At 36.4% G+C, this 21,482-nt stretch overlaps 1 protein-coding gene across 1 annotated transcript in view; it reads left to right on the forward strand.

Annotated features, from left to right (window-relative positions):
* Positions 1-21,482, forward strand: part of PCLO (piccolo presynaptic cytomatrix protein) — a 381,893-nt gene that overhangs the window by 212,216 nt on the left and 148,195 nt on the right. Inside the window, 1 exon segment of the mRNA XM_040260713.1 lies at positions 18,375-20,562. Coding sequence (XP_040116647.1) covers positions 18,375-20,562 — 2,188 coding nt within the window.

The following is a 21,482-nucleotide window of genomic DNA, read 5'->3' on the forward strand; positions in this document are numbered from 1 at the left end:
GTGCTACTCTAGTGATTTTAGATTCCTGTTCTTTATAACCATTTTAAATTTATTCCTTTTAGGTATTGAGTCTGTTCTTGACTGACTAGTTGAAAACTGTCTACCTTTCTAACACTCTGATCCTCATGCCCTTTGTGATTTTTCTCCATATCACATATTGTCGAAAGTACCATGTCTTTTCCTTTATTGTGTCATTTATTGTCTTTGCTTCCCTAACCAGAATTTATGGTTGGGGATTTTTGTTTTACATGATCACATTTTTATGTTTATTATGTACACAGAAAAATGCCTGGCTCACAGTAGGTTGTCTATACAATAAATTAATATGATGAATTAATGAATGAACAGACCATTTTTTCCATCCAACTGCTTTTAATTTAGGTGAATTCACCAATTTCTCACTCCCACTTAACACCAAAAAAAAAAAAAAATGAAATTAAGCAAAACAAATAAATGAGATTTGATTCATCCTTTCACTATACCTTTTGTGAAGTTGAGTTTTTCCTTCTGCTTTCTCCTACGTTTTTCTTCTTTTGATAAAAAGATGACAGTATACTTTCTAAAATATATTTCAATCCAGCATTTGTGTGTGTGTGCAGGGGGGATTATCTCTAGCTTCACATCTATGAAATTTTCATAAACCAGAGCACCAAAATCTGTTCCTCATGCCCTTTTTCTTTCACACAGCTCAGTTCAGTTGCTCAGTTGTGTCTGACATTTTATGACCCCATGGACTGCAGCATGCCAGGCTTCCCTGTTCATCACTAACTCCCAAAGCTTGCTCAGACACATATCCTTCGAGTCGGTGATGCCATCCAACCGTCTCATCCTCTGTCATCCCTTTCTCCTCCTGCCTTCAATCTTTCCCAGCATCAGGGTCTTTTTAGATGAGTCAGTTCTTCCCATCAGGTGGCCAAAGTATTGGAGTTTTGGCTTCAGCATCAGTCCTTTCGAATGAATATTCAGGACTGATTTCCTTAGGATGGACTGGTTGGATCTCCTTGCTGTCCAAGGGAATCTCAAGAGTCTTTTCTAACACCACAGTTCAAAAGCATCAATTCTTTGGGGCTCAGCTTTCTTTATAATCCAACTCTCACATCCATACATGACTACTGGAAAAACCATAGCTTTGACTAGATGGACCTTTGTTGGCAAAGTAATGTCTCTGCTTTTTAATATACTGTCTAGGTTGGTCATAGCTTTTCTTCCAAAGAGCAAGCATCTTTTAATTTCATGGCTGCAGTCACCATCTGCAGTAATTTTGGAGCCCAAGAAACTAGTCTGTCACTGTTTCCATTGTTTCCCCATCAATTTGCCATAAAGTGATGGAACCAGATGCCATGATCTTAGTTTTCTAAATGTTGAGTTTCAAGCCAGCTTTTCCACTCTCTTTCACTTTCATCAAGAGGCTCTTTAGTTCTTCTTCTGCCATAAGGGTTATGAAAGGGTTATTTCAACCATCTCATCCTCTGTCATCCCCTTCTCCTCCTGCCTTCAATCTTTCCCAGCATCAGGGTCTTTTCAAATGAGTCAGTTCTTCCCATCAGGTGGTCAAAGTATTGGAGTTTCGGCTTCAGCATCAGTCCTTCCATTGAATATTCAGGACTGATTTCCATAGGATGGACTGGGGAATGGACATTAAGAATGAAGTTATTGATATTTCTCCTGGCACTCTTGATTTCAGTTGGTGCTTCATCCACCCCAGGATTTTGCATAGTGTACTCTGCTTCCCTTGTGGCTCAGCTGGTAAGGAATCTGCCTGCAACGCAGGAGACCTGGGTTCAATCCCTGGGTTGGGAAGATTCCCTGGAGAAGAGAAAGGCTACCCACTCCAGTATTCTGGCTTGGAGAATTCCATGGACTGTGTAGTCCATGGGATCATGAAGAATTAGACATAACTGAGCAACTTTCCCTTTCACTTTCAAGCAGGGTGACAGTATACAGCCTTGACTACTGCTTTCCCTATTTGGAACCAGTCTGTTTTTCCTTGTTCAGTTTTAACTGTTGCTTCTTGACCTGCATACACATTTCTCAGGAGGCAGGTAAGATAGTCTGGTATTCCCATCTCTAAGGATTTTCTACAGTTTGTTGTGATCTACACAGCCAATGGTTTTGGCTTAGTTCTTTTACACAGTGAGACTTTTTACATCACGACCCCAAATGATCAAGAACATCAAAAAAGAAAATGTAGAATGTTCTCTACAAAATCAGGAGAGAAAGTAACAGCCATTGAAAGAACTAGCAGTGTACACTCAAAGAATTTTTTCAGAGCTAGATATATCCTTTACGATTTATCTGTCTTAAAAAAAGATTTTTCTATCAAAAAAGAAATACATTTCAGAAATAGCACATGTTTTATCAATAGTGATATATGCAACTTTTTGCACTAAAATAAGCTACATTTAAAATGTTTCACCTCTATCGGGTCTTAAAAATACATAAACTGCCAAGTGTTACAGCTGATTTTTCCTACCCTTAGACTTGTTGAACAATTTTGGAACTTTTTTGGTAATAGACAAATTCCTTATTAAAATATTTTTGTTCCAGAGTTTAAGCCAGGATCCTATTGCAAAGCAGATGGTATTCATGAGCTGATTTTTACAAGAATATGTTTTGCTTCACTGATTGCTGTTTTGATAGCTATTTTTAAGATTTTTGGAACCCTTTAATGTCTATTTCAGAGAGTAATTTCCATAACCTAAATTGAGAAATTTTATTTCTGTCAATTTTATTTCTGTCAGAATGTACATATTTAAGAAATAATGACTGTGATGGCCAAATGTGATTTGAAGAATAATATTTTTTAGGGGTTGTTTTTCATTATTCTCTTTGGAAAGCAACATAAATCAGTCTATTAAAACTGAGTTTGATGAAATAAGCTATTTTATAAAGGTACTATTTACATACATGAGAGAAAAAGTACTCATTTATTAAAGACAGGCTTTCTAAATAGTAGTTAGTTGAGTTCAGTCACTCAGTTGTGTCTGACTCTTTGTGACCCCATGCACTGCAACACCCCAGGCTTCCTTCCAGGTTTCCCTGTCCATCACCAACTCCCAGAGAGAGCTTACACAAACTCATGTCCATTGAGTCTGTGATGCCATCCAACCATCACATTCTCTCTCTTCCGCTTCTCCTCCCACCTTCAATCTTTTCCTGCATCAGGGTATTTTCAAGTGAGCCAGTTCTTCACATCAGGAGGCCAAATTTTGGAGCTTCAGCATCAGTCCTTCCAGTGAATATTCAGGACTGATTTCCTTAGGATGGACTGGTTGGATCTCCTTGCAGTCCAAGGCACTCTCAAGAGTCTTCTCCAACACCATAGGTCAAAAGCATCAATTTTTCGATGCTCAGCTTTCTTTATAGTCCAACACCCACATCCATACATGACTACTGGAAGAACCACAGCTTTGACTAGATGGACCTTTGTTGGCAAAGTAGTGTATCTGCTTTTTAATATACTGTCTAAGTTGGTTATAGCTCTTCTTCCAAGGAGCAAGCGTCTTTTAATTTCATTACTGCAATCACCATCTGCAGTGATTTTGGAGTCCAAGAAAATAAAATCGGTCACTGTTTCCATTGTTTCCCCATTATTTGCCATGAAGTGATGGGACCAGATGCCATGATCTTAGTTTTCTGAATGTTCAGTTTCAAGCCAGCTTTTCCACTCTCCACTTTCACTTTCAGCAAGAGGCTCTTTAATTCTTCTTTACTTTCAGCCATAAGGGTAATGTCATCTACATATCTGAGGTTATTGATATTTCTTCCAGCAATCTTGATTCCAGCTTGTGCTTCATCCAGTCCAGCATTTCTCATGATGTACTCTGCATAGAAGTTAAATAAGCAGGGTGACAATATATAGCCTTGATGTACTCCTTTTCCTATTTTGAACCAGTCTGTTTTTCCATGTCCAGTTCTAACTGTTGCTTTTTGACCTGCATACAGATTTCTCAGGAGGCAGGTAAGGTGGTCTGGTATTTCCATCTCTCTAAGAATTTCCACAGTTTGTTGTGATATACACAGTCAAAGGCTTTGGCATAGTCAATAAAGCAGAAGTAGATGTTTTTCTGGAACTGTGTCACTTTTTCAGTGATCCAACAAATGTTGGCAATTTGATCTCTGGTTCCTCTGCCTTTCTAAAGCCAGCTTGAACATCTGGAAGCTCATGGTTTACATACTGATGAAGCCTGTCTTGGAGAATTTTGAGCATTACTTTGCCAGCGTGTGAGATGACTGCAGTGTGTGGTAGTTTGAGCATTCTTTGGCATTGCCTGTCTTTGGGATTGGAATGAACACTGACCTCCGGTCCTGTGGTCACTGCTAAGTTTTCCAAATTTGTTGGCATATTGAGTGCAGCAGTTTCACGGCATCATCTTTTAGGATTTGAACTAGCTCAACTAGAATTCCATTACCTCCACTAGCTTTGTAGTGATGCTTCCTAAGGGCTCACTTGACTTCACATTCCAGGATGTCTGGCTCTAGGTGGGTGATGACACCATCGTGATTATATGGGTCATGAAGGTCTTTTTTGTATAGTTTTTCTGTGTATTCTTCCCACCTCTTCTTAATATCTTCTGCTTCTGTTAGGACCATACCATTTCTGCCTATCTTTCCATGAAATGTTCCCTTGGTATCTGTCATTTTCTTGAAGAAGTCTATCATTCCCATTCTATTGTTTCCCTCTATTTCTTTACATTAATCACTGAGGAAGGATTGCTTATCTCTCTTTGCTATTCTTTGGAACTCTGCATTCAGATGGGTATTTCTTTTCTTTTCTCCTTTGCCTTTCATTTCTCTTCTTTTCACAGCTATTTGTAAGGCCTCTTCAGACAACCATTTTGCCTTTTTGCATTGCTTTTTCTTAGGGAGGGTCTTGATCACTGCCTCCTGTCAATGTCATGAACCTCCATCCATAGTTCATCAGGCACTCTGTCTATCAGATCTAGTCCCTTAAATCTATTTCTCACTTCCACTGTATAATCGTAAGGGATTTGATTTAGGTTATACCTGAATGGTCCAGTGGTTTTCCTTACTTTCTTCAATTTAAGTCTAAATTTGGCAATAAGGAGTTCATGATCTGAGCCACAGTCAGCTCCCAGTCTTGTTTTTGCTGACTGTATAGAGCTCCATCTTTGGCTGCAAAGAATATAATCAATCTGATTTTGGTATTGACTATCTGGTGTTTTCCATGTATAGAGTCTTCTCTTGTGTTGTTAAAAGAGGGTATTAGCTATGACCAGTGTGTTCTCTTGGCAAAACTGAATAGCCTTTACCCTGCTTCATTCCGTACTCCAAGGCCAAATTTGCCTGCTATTCCAGGTATTTCTTGACTTCCTACTTTTCCATTCCAGTCCCCTATAATGAAAAGGGCATCTTTTTTGGGTATTAGTTCTAGAAGGTCTTGTAGGTCTTCATAGAACCATTCAATTTCAGCTTCTTCAGCATTACTGGTCAGGGCATAGACTTGGATTACTGTGATATTGAATGGCTTGCCTTGGAAACAAGGAGAGATCATTCTGTCATTTTTGAGATTGCATCCAAGTGCTGCATTTCAGACTCTTTTGTTAACTGTGATGGCTACTGCATTTCTTCTAAGGGATTCTTGCCCACAGAAGTAGATATAATGGTCATCTGAGTTAAATTCTAAACAGTAGAAGCATCATTTTTTTCTATAGCTCTTACCGCTTCATTGCTCGTATACTTTTCTTGTCATAGTTCTTCTCTATGATTAAAATCTTGAATTATTATTATATGTTATTATGTTATGTTATTATAAAATAGGAAATAATATTAAAGTATTTTTCAAAAAATAAAAGTAAGATAATATTTTACAGTAATTAATTATTCAGTTCAGTTCAGTCACTCAGTCATGTCCAACTCTTTGCGACCCCATGAATCGCAGCACACCAGGCCTCCCTGTCCATCACCAACTCCTGGAGTTCACTCAAACTCAGGTCCATCGAGTCAGTGATGCCATCCAGCCATCTCATCCTCTGTCGTCCCCTTCTCCTCCTGCCCCCAATCCCTCCCAGCATCCGAGTCTTTTCCAATGAGTCAACTCTTCGCATGAGGTGGCCAAAGTACTGGAGTTTCAGCTTTAGCATCATTCCTTCCAAAGAAATTCCAGGACTGATCTCCTTGAGAATGGACTGATTGGATCTCCTTGCAGTCCAAGGGACTCTCAAGAGTCTTCTCCAGCACCACAGTTCAAAAGCATGAATTCTTTGGCGCTCAGCCTTCTTCACGGTGCAATTCTCACATCCATACATGACCACAGGAAAAACCATAGCCTTGACTAGACGGACCTTAGTTGGCAAAGTAATGTCTCTGCCTTTGAATATGCTATGTAGGTTGGTAGGGTTTGGTAAAAATCAAAATGACTTCATACATGTAGACAAATATCTGTGAAAAACAGAAAATATTTTAATTGATATCATCAATTTGGTGTTTAATAGTTAACCTTCGCTATTTCGCTCTGATTAATATATTAGGATTAACTTCAAAACAAATCTTTTCAGACTGAAGGGTGAAAAAATCATATTATTTGTGTTATAGTTTAACATCTACATTTCAAAATATGTAAATAAGCATAATTATAAGATACATATATATATGTTCTTAATGTTCAGTAGAAGAACTTGGCTGAAAATTAGCCCTAAATATTAGGATATATTGGTTTAATACAGGGAAGTTCTGAATTAATAGAGCATTGATTATTACCGACCCAGTTTAAGAACACAGAGCATCATTTAATTAGCTTCCTAAGTATTTTATCATAATATTCGTGATTCAGTAGAATACTTATTTTGAATAATTGTGCAGTTTATAACTGACTACATAAAGCTACATGCATATTCTCAAAAATATATCTCCTCCCAGTGAACAGGTATGCACTTTTGTATATTTATTTGTTTTTTTAAATTACTACTTATTTAGGATGATTTAATCTGCTACATATGCTGTTACTGAAATAAAAAATAAGCAACTAAAGTGTAATATAAAAATTTGGAAAAGTTTTGAGACATAATGTAATAGTGACATCAAAATGTATTGTAACAGTGGCTTGACCTTTTCTTAGCATTATATTCAACATAAAATACATGTTTGCAATAGAAATATATACCTACATACATATACATGTATGCATAAACTAGTTAATACTTTTATACCCTTGTATAACTAATAAAATATTTTCACATCCAGTTGCCTGGCACAAATCCAAACCATTTATTTCTGTAGATTTTATGTTTATTTTATTGCATATTTTAAAAATGATAAATCTGAAGTTAGGTCCGTATTCTTTGAACCTGCCCATATGCACCCAACATTAATTTTATTTGTAGCAAATGCATTTTCTTCTATTTAACAGGATATTCTTTTTGATCCTCTATCTTGAATGGTGCATAGAGTTTGAATTAATAATGTACCAGAACAAGCAGAGTGAGGTAAATTGAGACTTAAATGAACTGTTTAGTTAACTGAAGTAGCTTAGTTTAAAGCTATAAACAATAAAAGGAATTTTTATGTATTTTATTTTCTCCTTAAGAACAGTTTGCTGCAGATTCAAATTAAAACAGTCAAGAAAAGTGATACTTGAACACAATGTAAGAAACCCTAGAGCTAACTTATAGAACTGCTGTCTCTGTTTTTTTGGTTGAAAAACTGTTATGAGATGGCAAATAAAAGCTTAACTTCATAAAGAACAGTAACCCTTATGAGGGAGTAAACAGTCAGTCACAGGAAAAGAGTTGAAGCTAAAAGAGATTATACTCATCATTCTCCTCTTCTTTCCTCAAGTGAAAGAAAAATATATAGACTAAGTCACTCTTAATACGTTGGACTGAATTTTAATTTCTAATCTTGTAAGTGGCGTATTTTGACATGACAGGGACAAGGCAAGTCCCCACTTTTTGTTGTTGTTTTTTTTTTTTATAACACTCAGCGCTAATCACATAGCTCAGTCTCCAGGCATACAGGCTACTTTTAAATTTGCTAAGTCACTTCAGTCGTGTCTGACTCTGTGTGACCCCAGAGACGGCAGCCCACCAGGCTCCCCTTCCCCTGGGAATCTCTAGGCAAGAACACTGGAGTGGGTTGCCATTCCTTCTCCAGTGCATGAAAGTGCAAGGTGAAAGTGAAGTCGCTCAGTCGTGTCCGACTCTTAGCAACCCCATGGACTGCAGCCTACCAGGCTTCTCCGTCCATGGGATTTTCCAGGCAAGAGTACTGGAGTGGGGTGCCACTGCCTTCTCCTTACTTTTAAATGGTTAGTCATTAATTTACTTTTTAGAAGGTCAAACTAAAATCAAGAGTTAAAGTACTTGCTAGTACTAATTGTAGAGTTTCATGATAATTCATAAAAGACCCACATCACCACATTAATTTTCCTTTTGACATAAATAAATGTGCATTAATTCATTTAGTGTGAAACGGGAATTAAAATGATAGAAATATTTCTAATAAAACAATATTAAATTTAGAAAAAGTTTATTTGCTTTCAACCAGTTCTCCCATTTATGGCATGAGTTGATGCCTGTAAATGCTCACTCAAATGCACATCAGTAACCTCAGGTTTTCTTAATAATCCATTTGGAAAATCATCTAATCGCCATCAAAATGTGCCTCTATTCTCATATAACTTAATTTATAGAATTGAAAAGTTAACTTCTTAAAATTATAACATTTAATAAAAATATTGTATTTATGAAAGTCCATCCATGAGATTTATCATCTTAGATGACTGTATGTTTCTTGAGACTTACTTAATTCAATTGCCATCCTTTATCAGTTAGTTCTTAATAGCATTTTCTAAAGAACCAGACACCTCTTCAGTTTGTGCAGAAGGACCATGGTCCTACTTTCCAGGGGAATTTTGTTAATTTAATTTAATTTGAAGGAAGCTATTTATGTGACACAACTTTATGAAGAAGATCTGTTTTTATTTACTGCGAGTATGTTTAGATAAAAGCAACTATGAACTGTTTTAATATCATGTTCCAAGGTTTTCTAGGCCAATCAATGACAGAGGAATAAAAAACAATAATAGTGATTTCTGTGATTTTGTGGTTAGGTATTTCAAGAGTCTAAACATAAAATTTCTTTATTATCTCAACATAATTTAGTAAAGACTGTACCACTATTAAAAGGATCATTATATTCCTCATGGCTTTAGATAAGTAGTTATTGAATCATTCCTCAAATTGCTAGTGATCTGAAGCTCTGAAAAACATATAATAGTAATCAATCTTCATTTTAATACTCCATGTACAGAATGTAGTATAATTAGAGATTTACATTTTAAAGCATTTGAAATACAGTTAATTTTGTTATGATGAGAGGTTGCCAATGAGATATTCAAATGAGAAGGTATTTTATAGAAGTGTTGGAATCACTCCAGTCCCTCTTTGTGGATCAGCAATTTGTTCTCAAAATGAAATACGTCTTGGGCAGACAATATAATATTTAGCATGCAGAATGAAGGGAGGAAGAGATGTGTCTTACTTTTTAATATATATTTATTAATATGTTTTAGGATAAGTTTCCATGTTAATTCTTGCAAATTTGTATTAACTTGATTATTCTACTTCAGATTGCTCACATAAACTATTAACACATTTTCTGGTAAAGGGATGTAGTCATTATCTCTTGATAGCATATTAGAACTGTAAATGATTTGCCCTTGAAGAAGGAATCAATGTTAGATAGTTTTTCTTAGCATTCCATATCCTAGTCCAGCAGCACATTCAGAAGTTAAATTGTATAGAAATGAGAAAATAGGAGGTATCTGTGTTTATTTTCCAGTGATCTGATCAGATTTTAACTCTTATGCTATCATATTTTCATAACCTTTAGGTTAAATACTGTTAAATTACTTCTTTGTTTCTCTTTTGAATGAAGCAAAAAACTAGCTTAGAAATATATCTGTAGCACACAGCAGTGTGTTTTTCCAATGAAAATGTAAAATCTAGAAATGACTAAGATAGATAAATTGGAGGGATAGAGGGTAGAAGTGGGGAGGGAGAAATACTTGCACATACATATGTCTAAAAACCGATCACCTTAAAAACTGCTAAGAGCGCTTTCTAGAATACCTTATACAGATTTTAGGAGAAAAGAAATGAATCTGTTTGGGACATTCCAGAAAATAGAAATAATACGTGTTGCCCAGACTGACATCTCTAATGCTTCTGTCCAGTGAGGTAGAAACTAGTTTTCTGCTTGGCTGCCCAGCCCAAGAGCAATGACTTTCAGCAAGAAAACAAGACAAACTGGGACAAGAGGTGCATTAAGGCAAAGCAGAAGATGTCTCATGATATATTGAGTGCCACTTTCACAGTATTAATTGGAGTACATTTTTGTCTCTACTGCTAGACTTTAAGAAATAATTTGTGTGTGACTTTTAAATATATTCATTTACTTTGTTTTTATTTTCTGACTGTTAAGTTCTTGTGATTTAGTTTCTTGCTTTTTTGATGCTACTAGAATATTACAACAATTAAGGAAGAAGTACTTTTAAAAAACAATTTCAAGTATATTCGCAAATGGTAAATCCTCTCCCATGACCAGAGAGAGTCAAGACTGTTTATTGTTAAAGGTGTCTATAATTTTTTCAATCATTCAGTGATATTTTCATAGCAATGATGATACTGCTCATTTAGCATTTGATTCATAGAAACAGTTAGTAAATTGTTCCACACTACTTTAGTTGAAGAAATTTGATGGCTTTGTTGGTATGTGCCAGGCATTGTACCATATTGCAATGACTAGTGGATTTTAGATGTTTTATCAGTGTTTAAAGTATTTTTCCAGAATGGTATCATTTAGAATTTCATTTTTCACAGGTCACTCCATGTTATTTTTAATTTTTCTTGTATATCTTAAAGCAGTAGAAATAACTGAGCCCTTGCACTCAACCTTTAGAATCTATTTTAGTTCTGTGTAGGGGTGTGGAGAAGGCAATGGCACCCTACTCCAGCACTCTTGCCTGGAAAATCTCATGGACGGAGGAGCCTGGTGGGCTGCAGTCCATGGAGTCGCTAAGAGTCAGACACTACTGAGCGACTTCACTTTCACTTTTCACTTCCATGCATTGGAGAAGGAAATGGCAACCCACTCCAGTGTTCTTGCCTGAAGAATCCCAGGGACGGGGGAGCCTGGTGGACTGCCATCTATGGGGTTGCAAAGAGTCAGACACAACTGAAGCAACTTAGCAGCAGAAGCAGCAGCAGCAGCAGCAGGGGTGGGGGTGGAATGTTAAAAATGAGTCTATTTGGGGAATACATTATTAATGATACAATGCATTGGATAGAATGCTGAATATTTTATATTCAACTGCTATTTTGTCTCCAAACTGGAAACTATAGATAGTGGGGTAGAGAGACCCCTTAACAGTGAATTAATGCTCTCATTGACATTTCAGAGAGTGAAACTCTCCTTATAAGAGCTATCTTGTTTGAAGGGACAAATATCCTAGATATTTCATCTACCTTCCTAATACTTAAAGGGCATAGACATTTATAGAAAAATACTTATACACTAATGAGAAGGAATTACCAGGTACAGAGCAGAAGTAAAAATATCAGAGAACTTATAATATGTATAAGTAGTATTCTTCTTCCAAAGACAAAGACTTCTCTCTTAATCAAGTAAATACAGGCCCTGAGTGAGAATTCCAATAAGGCAAGACAAATGCCTCTGAGAGCAATTTCTCTCAGTTTCTGTGAATTTCTCTCAAATTTCTGTGCAGCATATTATACTGCACAGTTGAAGGAAAGTCTTACTCATAATCTCAGTCAGTACAGTAAATAATAAACATGCACTTAGTTTTTTGCACTCAGCTATCAGACATGTGTTTCTGGTTTTTGTTGTTACTGTTTTGATTCTTGTTTTCTTAAATTATTCTTAAGATAGAAAGGATTTCTCAATTTTAAAGTTGAGATTAGTTATCCAGTTGATTTCCCTTAGTGATTCAGGTAATTAATTTCTCAAACTAGATAACTGTTGTTTCCTCTAAAGTTTGTAATCCTTTTTTAATTACAGCATTGATCTTCTTTTGAACTCAGTATAGCAAGCAACTTTTAAGAAAGATCTAGCATTTACATAATTTTTTCATTCAGACTAGGAATTCCATGTCCTCTGATTTTTCCTTAGTTATCACACCTGTGGAAAATTTCCCAAGATTTTTATGGGGTTAAGCTAAAAAAATTAATCTTCTGCACTGAAAGAGATATTCTCATTAATAGTTGTAAGCATCTATTTTTTTCTCCATGTTCTCTAATAAAACTGTGTTTTTTAAATCTTGGTTGAATATCTTCTGAGTATTTATTCATGTTAATCCAAAAGGTGTGAATCATCCTATCTAATAAAAGGATTGATTTTAGGATCATAATTGATAACAAGGCAAAATCTAATATGTTCCTCTCCTTATTAATTTCCTTAGATTGTTATCATAGCCTAGAATATCTCTTTTTGTTTCACCCTTTATCCAAAGAGTGCTCTTTTTCAAGTTGTTATCCGAGTTTCTCCTTTTTCCATTCAGACAAAGACACTAAAACATACAAATACCAGCATTCTCTATAAGCTAAATAACCATAGATTAGCAATCTAGTTCTGAAGATACCATCTTGTATGTCCTGTGACATCTATGATTTTTCAACCGGTGACTGTTTTGCCTCTGTCTTCCCCTAGAGATATTTGACATTGTATAGTGGCATTTTTGATTGACAGGACTGGAATAGGATGTGCTGAGTGGGTAGAGGCCAGAACAGTTCACAAAACAGTCCTCCCACTCCCAACATAGAATCATCTGGAAAGAAATGCCAGTAGTGCCAAGGTTAAGAAAGATTAATTGCTTACGTTGATGCTGGACCGTGAGCAGTCATAGTCTGCATGCAGATCCCTAACACACTGCATGACCATTTTTACTGTTACATCGAAAAGTTGGCACCTATGTCAAAGGAGAATGTAAAATGCTTTGCTGAAGTCCTGTGAGATTGTATCTCCTGTTTCTATGTTATCTCTGTGGACTGCCACATTATGATTGGAGGAAATTAAATTGGGCTGTTATAATTTTCTCTTTAGCAGAGCTATGATGCTTGCCACCCAGTACACTGCATTGCAGGTCATCAACAGTGATTGCACATTTAGAGTTTGATGGTTTGTCCTGGTAGTTAACATATTAGAGTTAATTTGAACAGTATGTAATAACCAGGGTTGCCTTTTCCACCTGTAAGAAAAAAGGAAATGGATGAGTGGAGACTTTAATATAGATAAATTTTTAAGGGTTTTATATATTTTCTACATACACACACATATAAAATACATATTATATATAGCATTTATATTATATATTACCTATGAATTATATTCTCTCTCTTTATATATATATCTATATATATGTATACACACTGGTGTGTGGGCCTTCCTTGTGGCTCAGATGATAAAGAATTTGCCTGCAATGCAGAAGACATGGGATTGATCCCTGGGTTGGGAAGATCCCCAGGAGAAGGGAATGGCTACATTCCAGTATTCTTGCCTGGAGAATTCCATGGACACTAGAGCCTGGCAGGCTACAGTCCATGGGGTCATAAAGAGTCGGGCACAGCTGAGTGACTTTCAATTTAAATTTGTGTGTATATATAAATATATATATATTTGTTTTTTGCTTTTCCATTTTTTCTCCTTCTGTTTGCATTCAACCACTCTCTGTATGTATTTCCATCTCACAGAAATGAATGCATCACTAGGCTGAAGTGCATTTCATCTATCATATAAGATGCATGGTATCAATGGGCTCCTCCAAGAAGTGTTGTTTAAAATATCTTCAGACAGCAAAACTTAGGCTGGAGTTTGCTTGCTTCCTATCACTATTGCAATTGAAATTAACTTTTCTTCAAGTCTTTTTCAACCTCCATTCTATTCTTAGGACTTCCTTTCCTTTCCCTTGGTCTATTATTTGCACAAGCATTTTTAAATATCTGTTTTTAGTACAGTTATTTTTCAGATTAAGGGCACCAGATCTGTTTGAAACCTTTGACCAGGCTAGTCATCAAGGAAAGAAAATCTTATTAAACAACAAGATTTTTCTATATTGTTATTATTGTCTCTAATCATGACCTCCAACTGCATCATCATTAATCCTAAGCTTCCTTTGATACATCTCTTGATCTTTTCTAAGCAATACATTGTTTCATTTCTCTACTTTAGAGTTCTCTACTCTTATTTGGGGCTTCCCAGGTGGCCCTAGTGGTAAAGAATTCCCCTGCCAGTGCAGGAGAAGCAAGAGACAGAGGTTTGATCCCTGGGTTAGGAAGATCCTCTAGAATAGGAAATGGCAACCTGCTCCCGTATTCCTGCCTGAAAAATTCCACGAACAGAGAAGGATGGCAGGCTACAGTCCATGGGGTCACAAAGAGTTGGACACACTGAGCATGCACTCTTATTTTATATTATATTGATTAGAATTAGTCATTTTAGAAGTTATTATCTAGAAACGCTGTTCTTTTTAAATTATAAGTTGGCACATCACTTTAAATTCTCTGTTTTCTGGAATAATAACTAATTTAGGCTCTTTATTTGTTTTAAGTGATTTAGTGAAAGTCACTCTGTCATGTCCGACTCTTTGTGACCCCACGAGCTGTAGCCTGCCAGGCTCCTCTGTCCACGGAATTCTCCAAGCCAAAATACTGGAGCGGGTAGCTGTTCTCTTCTCCTGAGGATCTTCCCAACCCGGGATCAAACCCAGGTCTCCCACATTGCGGATGGATTCTTTACCATCTGAGCTACCAGGGAAGCCCAATTTACTCCTTAGACAAACTGATAATGTATCAGTTATCTGTGTATTATTATCTGAACAATAATCCCTTCAACATAGGAAAACTGAGTCCCAGGGAGTTTAAGCAACTTGCTAAAGTTCTCACAGCTGGCAACGCCAGGGCCAGGATTGAAACAGTCTAGCCTGAGAGACTAAGCTTATAATAACATTACATTTCCTGTCATTTGGGAGGAATATAGCTAAAATCTTGACATGTCTCCAACTTTGTTATCAAGTAGTAGAGAACAACAAAGTTATTTTGTCTTGTGGGGACTGAGTGCTTAGCTGAGCTAGCTCATTAAGTATTGGATTGGCCAAAAAGCTTGTTTGGGTTTTTCCATAAGATGGTGTGAAAAATTCAAATGAACTTTTTGGCCAACCCAGTGTCTAGCTACTACCAACCAACTTTGTCACTTGTTTCTATGACTCATGTCCCTAGGCCACAAAATATTGATAAACAGAAGTCATGTATCATTAAATATTTGCAACTCTGAAGGAATTAGAAATCCCTAATACCTAGAATGTTTCTTTAACCTTGGATTTTATTTTGAAAATAACCAAAGACAGCTTGACTAAGCTCACTCTGTCAAGTGAGAACTATAAACTGTTAAACATAAATTAAGATAAATTATATACATGTATGAGCAATCAACATTAAGAACTAATATCAGTTTCTAGTTTAGTTCATTATAACCATTACTCTTAACGTAGTTGTCTTTTTTGCAGTTCCTCATACTTTTATCTTTCTGGTGATTTCATATATACTCTCATCCCACACAGTGAATTCTGGGAAATTCATTTCTTGATTCAGAGTTTTAAAAGTAATTGAACAGGTTCTTGTTTTATCTTTTCATTTATTTATTCTTTCATTTAATGTTTGTATGTGTATATATATATGCACCCATTTAATGGGTGCCTTCAGTATTTTTAAAAATTAATTTTCAAAGTATGTGTGTTCACCTTAGAAATTTCTTTCATTCTCTTGTTTGTTCCATTGCATTGTTACCTTCTCTGTTCTGTGTGCTTTCTCTCTGCCAGGATCCGCTTTTTGTGTTACATTAGTTAGTGGCTGAACTGAACTTGGTGGGGAAATCTTACTTTGAAATGTCTTCATCTTTGCTAAGCTATTGCAGTTTCAGAGTAACACAGTGAAACTTTCTTTTTCAAACCATTTCACAACTGCAATCATGTAGTACAGATGAACATTTTAAACTTGAAAATTCTTATTGAGATACCAAATCTACTAAATGCAACTCAAGGAAAAGAAATGGTCATTAATTTCAGTCTCCTATTGAACTCCATGATATTCAAAGAACCAGAAAGGTTATTGTGAAAAAACTTTTTTTTAAAAATAGAAAACATATATATGTTAGTATTGGAGGAAATTATTAAATAATTATTCATTTATTTACTATTATGGTCAGCACACTCATTTTTTTTGCAAAGAAATAGTTTTTTTAATATTTAGAATGTGAATTTATCAAACATCCATAGTTTTCTATAGAAATGAGAAGATTTTGCAAGGAAATGATATGTAATTGATGCTATAGTATGTCCAGAATTGCACGTGACTCAGTGGTAAGGAATCTGCCTGCCAATGCACTCGATCCCTAGGTCGGGATGATCCCCTGGAGAAGGAAATGGCAATCCACTCCAGTTTTTTTGCAGAAAAAAATCCATGGACAAGGGAGCCTGGTGGGCTACAGTCCATGGGGGTCGCAAAAGAGTTGGCCATGACTTAGCAACTAAAGAACAACTACAGTATGTACCAAACATCTTGCACAGAGGTCTCATTTACTGTTCATATCAGCTCTATGACTTGATCGTAGTAAGTAAAATTAAAAGAAATAAGGATGAGAGAGAATAAATAACATACCAAACAGCTGCTTTTGATGTTCCATTGCCCCATATTCCTCAAGATCACTGTGAGAAATAAGCTACAGTTTCAAAAACCATACTTGAAAGACTTATGATGTTTAGTAATTGTGAATTTCATTCAAATATTTTAAATTTCAGAAATACATTTAAATCTTAATTGACCTTTATGATATTGCTTCTGAATATTACTTCTGTTAAACAATGAGGGTAGATAAGTGGAGAAGGAAAAAAAAATGACAACAGAGAACAGATTTTAAAACACTTAAGGAAATAAATTTGGAAATAGTAAAAAGACAATGGAAGTACAGGTCTTGAATGAATATATACATATATATTTTTTTTGTTTGTTTGTTTTTAATACTTGGTGATTGGGTGAAAGGGAAGAATTAAGGTCTTTGGATTATTAGTACAAAAAAGGAAAAAAAGAAGAATTTTGTAAAGAATATGCTACTAGAAGGCAGAAAACCTGAGGTCTAGTTGGGGGAATATGCTACTAAATGCTTGGGTAGCTTTGAGTATATCAGTTTATTTTAATTATAGTCAAAATGATCTCGTGTCTTCCAATATTCTGAAATTAAATGATTCTCAAGACCACAGTGATTCTTAGAATGCAAGTTATGACAGATTAACCAAATAAAATGGAAAATATCTGACAGCTTACCTATATTCTTTCTCTGATATTTTTTAAAGATTTCAGCATGTTTTTTTAAATAATTTTATTTATTTATTTATTGGCTATGCTGCATCTTTTCGCTGCTCAGGCTTTTCTCTGGTTGTAGTGTGCACTCTTCTCATGTAGGCAGTTTCTCTTATTGTAGAGCACGGGCTCTAGGGCACAGGGGCTCAGTAGTTGCGGGCCTGGGTTCAGAATACAGGCTCAGCAGTTGTAGTGCATGGCTTAGTTGCTCTTCCCAGACCAGGGATTGAACCCGTCTCTTTCATTGGCAGGCACATTCTTTACCATTGAGCCTCCCAGAAAACCCTCAATGAATTTTTGTACTGTTTGTGCTCATTTCCTTTTGCTTCATGTGATATTTACTAAAGCATATTAATAAGAAGCTAAAATCACCAAAGAATAGCAACATTGGAAAAAAAAATAGATTCACATTGTTACAAAAATATTGAAAGAGTAAATAGGAAATTATTCAGGTAACTCTTTTGGTGGGGGCAGATAGTAGAGAATGAGAGGATTTCATTTCAAAACATTTCATGATTGGTTTAGGACTGACACTTCATGGGGTAAAAGAGGAATGGTGAGACAGAAGCAAACAATTCTCTTGACAATGAGTATCTTTAACTAATATAACTTAGTTAACACAAATACTCTGGGTATACCTTCAGTAAGTAATAATATGTATATTAAATATGATGAAAAATTAGTTTTTAGAGTTCTTCCAAGAGTCTAACTAAAATATAAGCCTGCCTAGCAATGCACTTTGTGCCTCATTTCAAAACTCATTTCTAATGTTACGTAAGTTGTAATAATTTGTAACAGTTTACTAAGGGGAAAATTATTTCTCATTTAACTGTGACTGATACTTGAAATTATAGGTACAATTTTATTATGTGCTCAAAGCTAAAACATATATGAAATCACCTTTATTTAAATGTAAATTATGGGGTTTTTGACCTTTAACTTTTTTCCTTGATAGTAAAGTATTGTATTTTATTTACTTAATTTTAGGCAAAAGGTTCTCAAACCACAACAACCTCTGGCACTCAGAAAAAAGTGAAGAGAACTCTGCCAAACCCACCACCTGAAGAGACCTCCACAGGAACTCAGTCCGCCTTTAGCACGATGGGCACAGTCTCCAGGAGAAGGATCTGCAGAACCAATACGATGGCCCGAGCCAAGATTCTCCAGGATATAGACAGAGAGCTTGATCTTGTGGAAAGGGAATCCGCCAAGCTTAGGAAGAAACAAGCAGAACTCGATGAGGAAGAAAAGGAGATTGATGCCAAGTTACGGTACCTAGAAATGGGGATTAACAGGAGGAAAGAGGCCTTATTAAAGGAGAGAGAAAAGAGAGAGAGAGCCTATCTCCAGGGAGTAGCTGAGGATCGTGATTACATGTCCGACAGTGAGGTCAGCAGCACCAGACCAACCCGGATTGAAAGTCAGCATGGCATCGAGCGACCAAGAACTGCTCCCCAAACGGAATTCAACCAGTTTATTCCACCACAAACCCAAACAGAATCTCAGCTAGTCCCTCCTACGAGTCCTTATACCCAGTACCAATACTCTTCCCCTGCTCTTCCTACTCAAGCACCCACCCCATATACCCAACAATCCCACTTTCAGCAACAGACTCTGTACCATCAGGAAGTTTCACCTTATCAGACTCAGCCAGCCTTCCAAGCTGTGGCAACAATGTCTTTCACACCTCAAGCTCAACCTACACCAACTCCACAACCTTCTTATCAGTTACCATCACAGATGATGGTGATACAACAAAAGCCACGGCAAACTGCATTATATTTGGAGCCCAAGATAACTTCAAACTACGAGGTGATTCGCAACCAACCCCTGATGATAGCACCTGTTTCTACTGATAATACATATGCTGTTTCCCATCTCGGTAGTAAGTACAACAGCTTAGATTTGAGAATAGGATTGGAGGAAAGAAGTAGCATGGCAAGCAGTCCAATATCAAGCATATCTGCAGATTCTTTCTATGCAGATATTGACCATCATACTTCACGAAATTATGTCTTAATTGATGACATTGGTGAGATTACCAAAGGAACAGCAGCTCTGAGCACTGCGTTTAGCCTTCATGAAAAAGATCTGTCAAAAACAGACCGTCTCCTCCGAACCACTGAGACACGTAGGTCTCAAGAAGTGACAGATTTCCTAGCACCTCTGCAGACTTCGTCCAGATTGCATAGTTACGTGAAAGCAGAGGAAGACCCAATGGAGGATCCTTATGAGTTAAAGCTTCTGAAACAACAGATTAAACAAGAATTCCGTAGAGGAGCCGAGAGCTTAGATCACCTTGCTGGTCTTTCCCATTATTACCATGCCGATACTAGTTACAGACATTTTCCAAAATCTGAGAAGTACAGCATTAGTAGACTCACACTTGAAAAACAAGCAGCGAAACAACTACCAGCTGCCATACTTTATCAAAAGCAGTCAAAGCATAAGAAATCACTAATTGACCCTAAAATGTCAAAATTCTCACCTATTCAAGAAAGTAGAGACCTTGAACCTGATTATTCGAGCTATATGACTTCAAGCACTTCATCTATTGGTGGCATTTCTTCCAGGGCAAGGCTTCTTCAAGATGATATTACTTTTGGCCTCAGAAAAAATATTACAGACCAACAAAAATTTATGGGATCATCTCTTGGCACAGGACTGGGCACCTTAGGAAATACCATACGGTCAGCTCTGCAGGATGAAGCAGATAAGCCATACAGCAGTGGCAGCAGGTCCAGACCTTCTTCCAGACCTTCCTCTGTCTACGGGCTAGATTTATCAATTAAAAGAGATTCTTCTAGCTCTTCTCTAAGACTGAAAGCTCAAGAGGCTGAAGCTCTAGATGTTTCATTTAGTCATGCATCACCTTCTGGGAGAACTAAGCCTACTAGTTTGCCTATTAGCCAGAGTAGAGGAAGAATACCAATTGTGGCCCAGAATTCTGAAGAGGAAAGTCCACTCAGTCCTGTTGGACAGCCAATGGGAATGGCCAGGGCTGCTGCTGGACCCCTGCCACCAATATCTGCAGACACCAGGGACCAGTTTGGATCAAGTCACTCTTTGCCTGAAGTTCAGCAACACATGAGAGAAGAATCACGGACTCGAGGCTACGACCGTGACATAGCATTCATCATGGATGACTTCCAGCATGCCATGTCAGACAGTGAAGGTAAATTGGGCCTCAAACTACCTTGCTACTCTCAAAACTCAAACTCTTATTTTTCTGCATGTTTAATTTTCCTTCTCCAAGAATGTATTCTATTTTTCTTGGTGTGTCTTTTGCATGTTTACTTCAGTTTTATTTCTTGTAAATGCAAATTCTATCTTGTGTATAGATTTCATAGCATGCTCTTTATTTCTTTTTAGTTTATCCTTTTACTGTTGTTTCTTGATTGTTTGATTTGTGTGGTGTCTACTTTTCCAAAACCATTATCAAATAATTGTGTCAATAAAATATGGTCATCCTTTAAATCTATAGTTGGAAAGTTTTTTGTTGTATGTTTCTTTTGTTTTCAAAAGTTATTTTTAAAGTTAGTTTCTTTCAGTTTGTGCAATGATTAAGGTTTTGAGCCATTGACTATTCCACTAGACTTTGTAGTAGAAAATTATTTATCATTTGTGAGATCAGTGTTTGTTAATTCAGAGAATGTTCTCTTCTTGAGAACGTTCAGGTGAGGCCCTAATGTTAGCATAATGTACAGTTTTATAATCTCCTTGAATAAAAGGCTTGTATTTTAATTTCTCTCTCATTGTGAATGCCATAGTTGACAAGCATTGTACATTGTACATTTTGTATTACATACTAAAACCTTAGTACCTAATATGATATTGACAGTAAACAACAGTATTATCCATATGCTGGTCAATATGTATGAAGCACTGTTTAGATCTTAAAACTTGAACTTTGTACACTGCTTTTGTGAATTTAGGTATTTGAGCTGAAGCTTTCCTTGTGTGTTCAGTTAGCCTTTTCCATGGGTTTCCTTCTTGCATTATTTCATTTTTTTTTTTGCACTAAATAGTTTACTAGTTTTTCATATAGACCAAGTGATATATGGCAAGTACATACTTACCTAAAAACTTTATGGT

The sequence above is a fragment of the Oryx dammah genome, unplaced genomic scaffold (assembly GCF_014754425.2).
Source record: "Oryx dammah isolate SB20612 unplaced genomic scaffold, SCBI_Odam_1.1 HiC_scaffold_18, whole genome shotgun sequence".
Lineage (NCBI taxonomy): Eukaryota > Metazoa > Chordata > Mammalia > Artiodactyla > Bovidae > Oryx > Oryx dammah.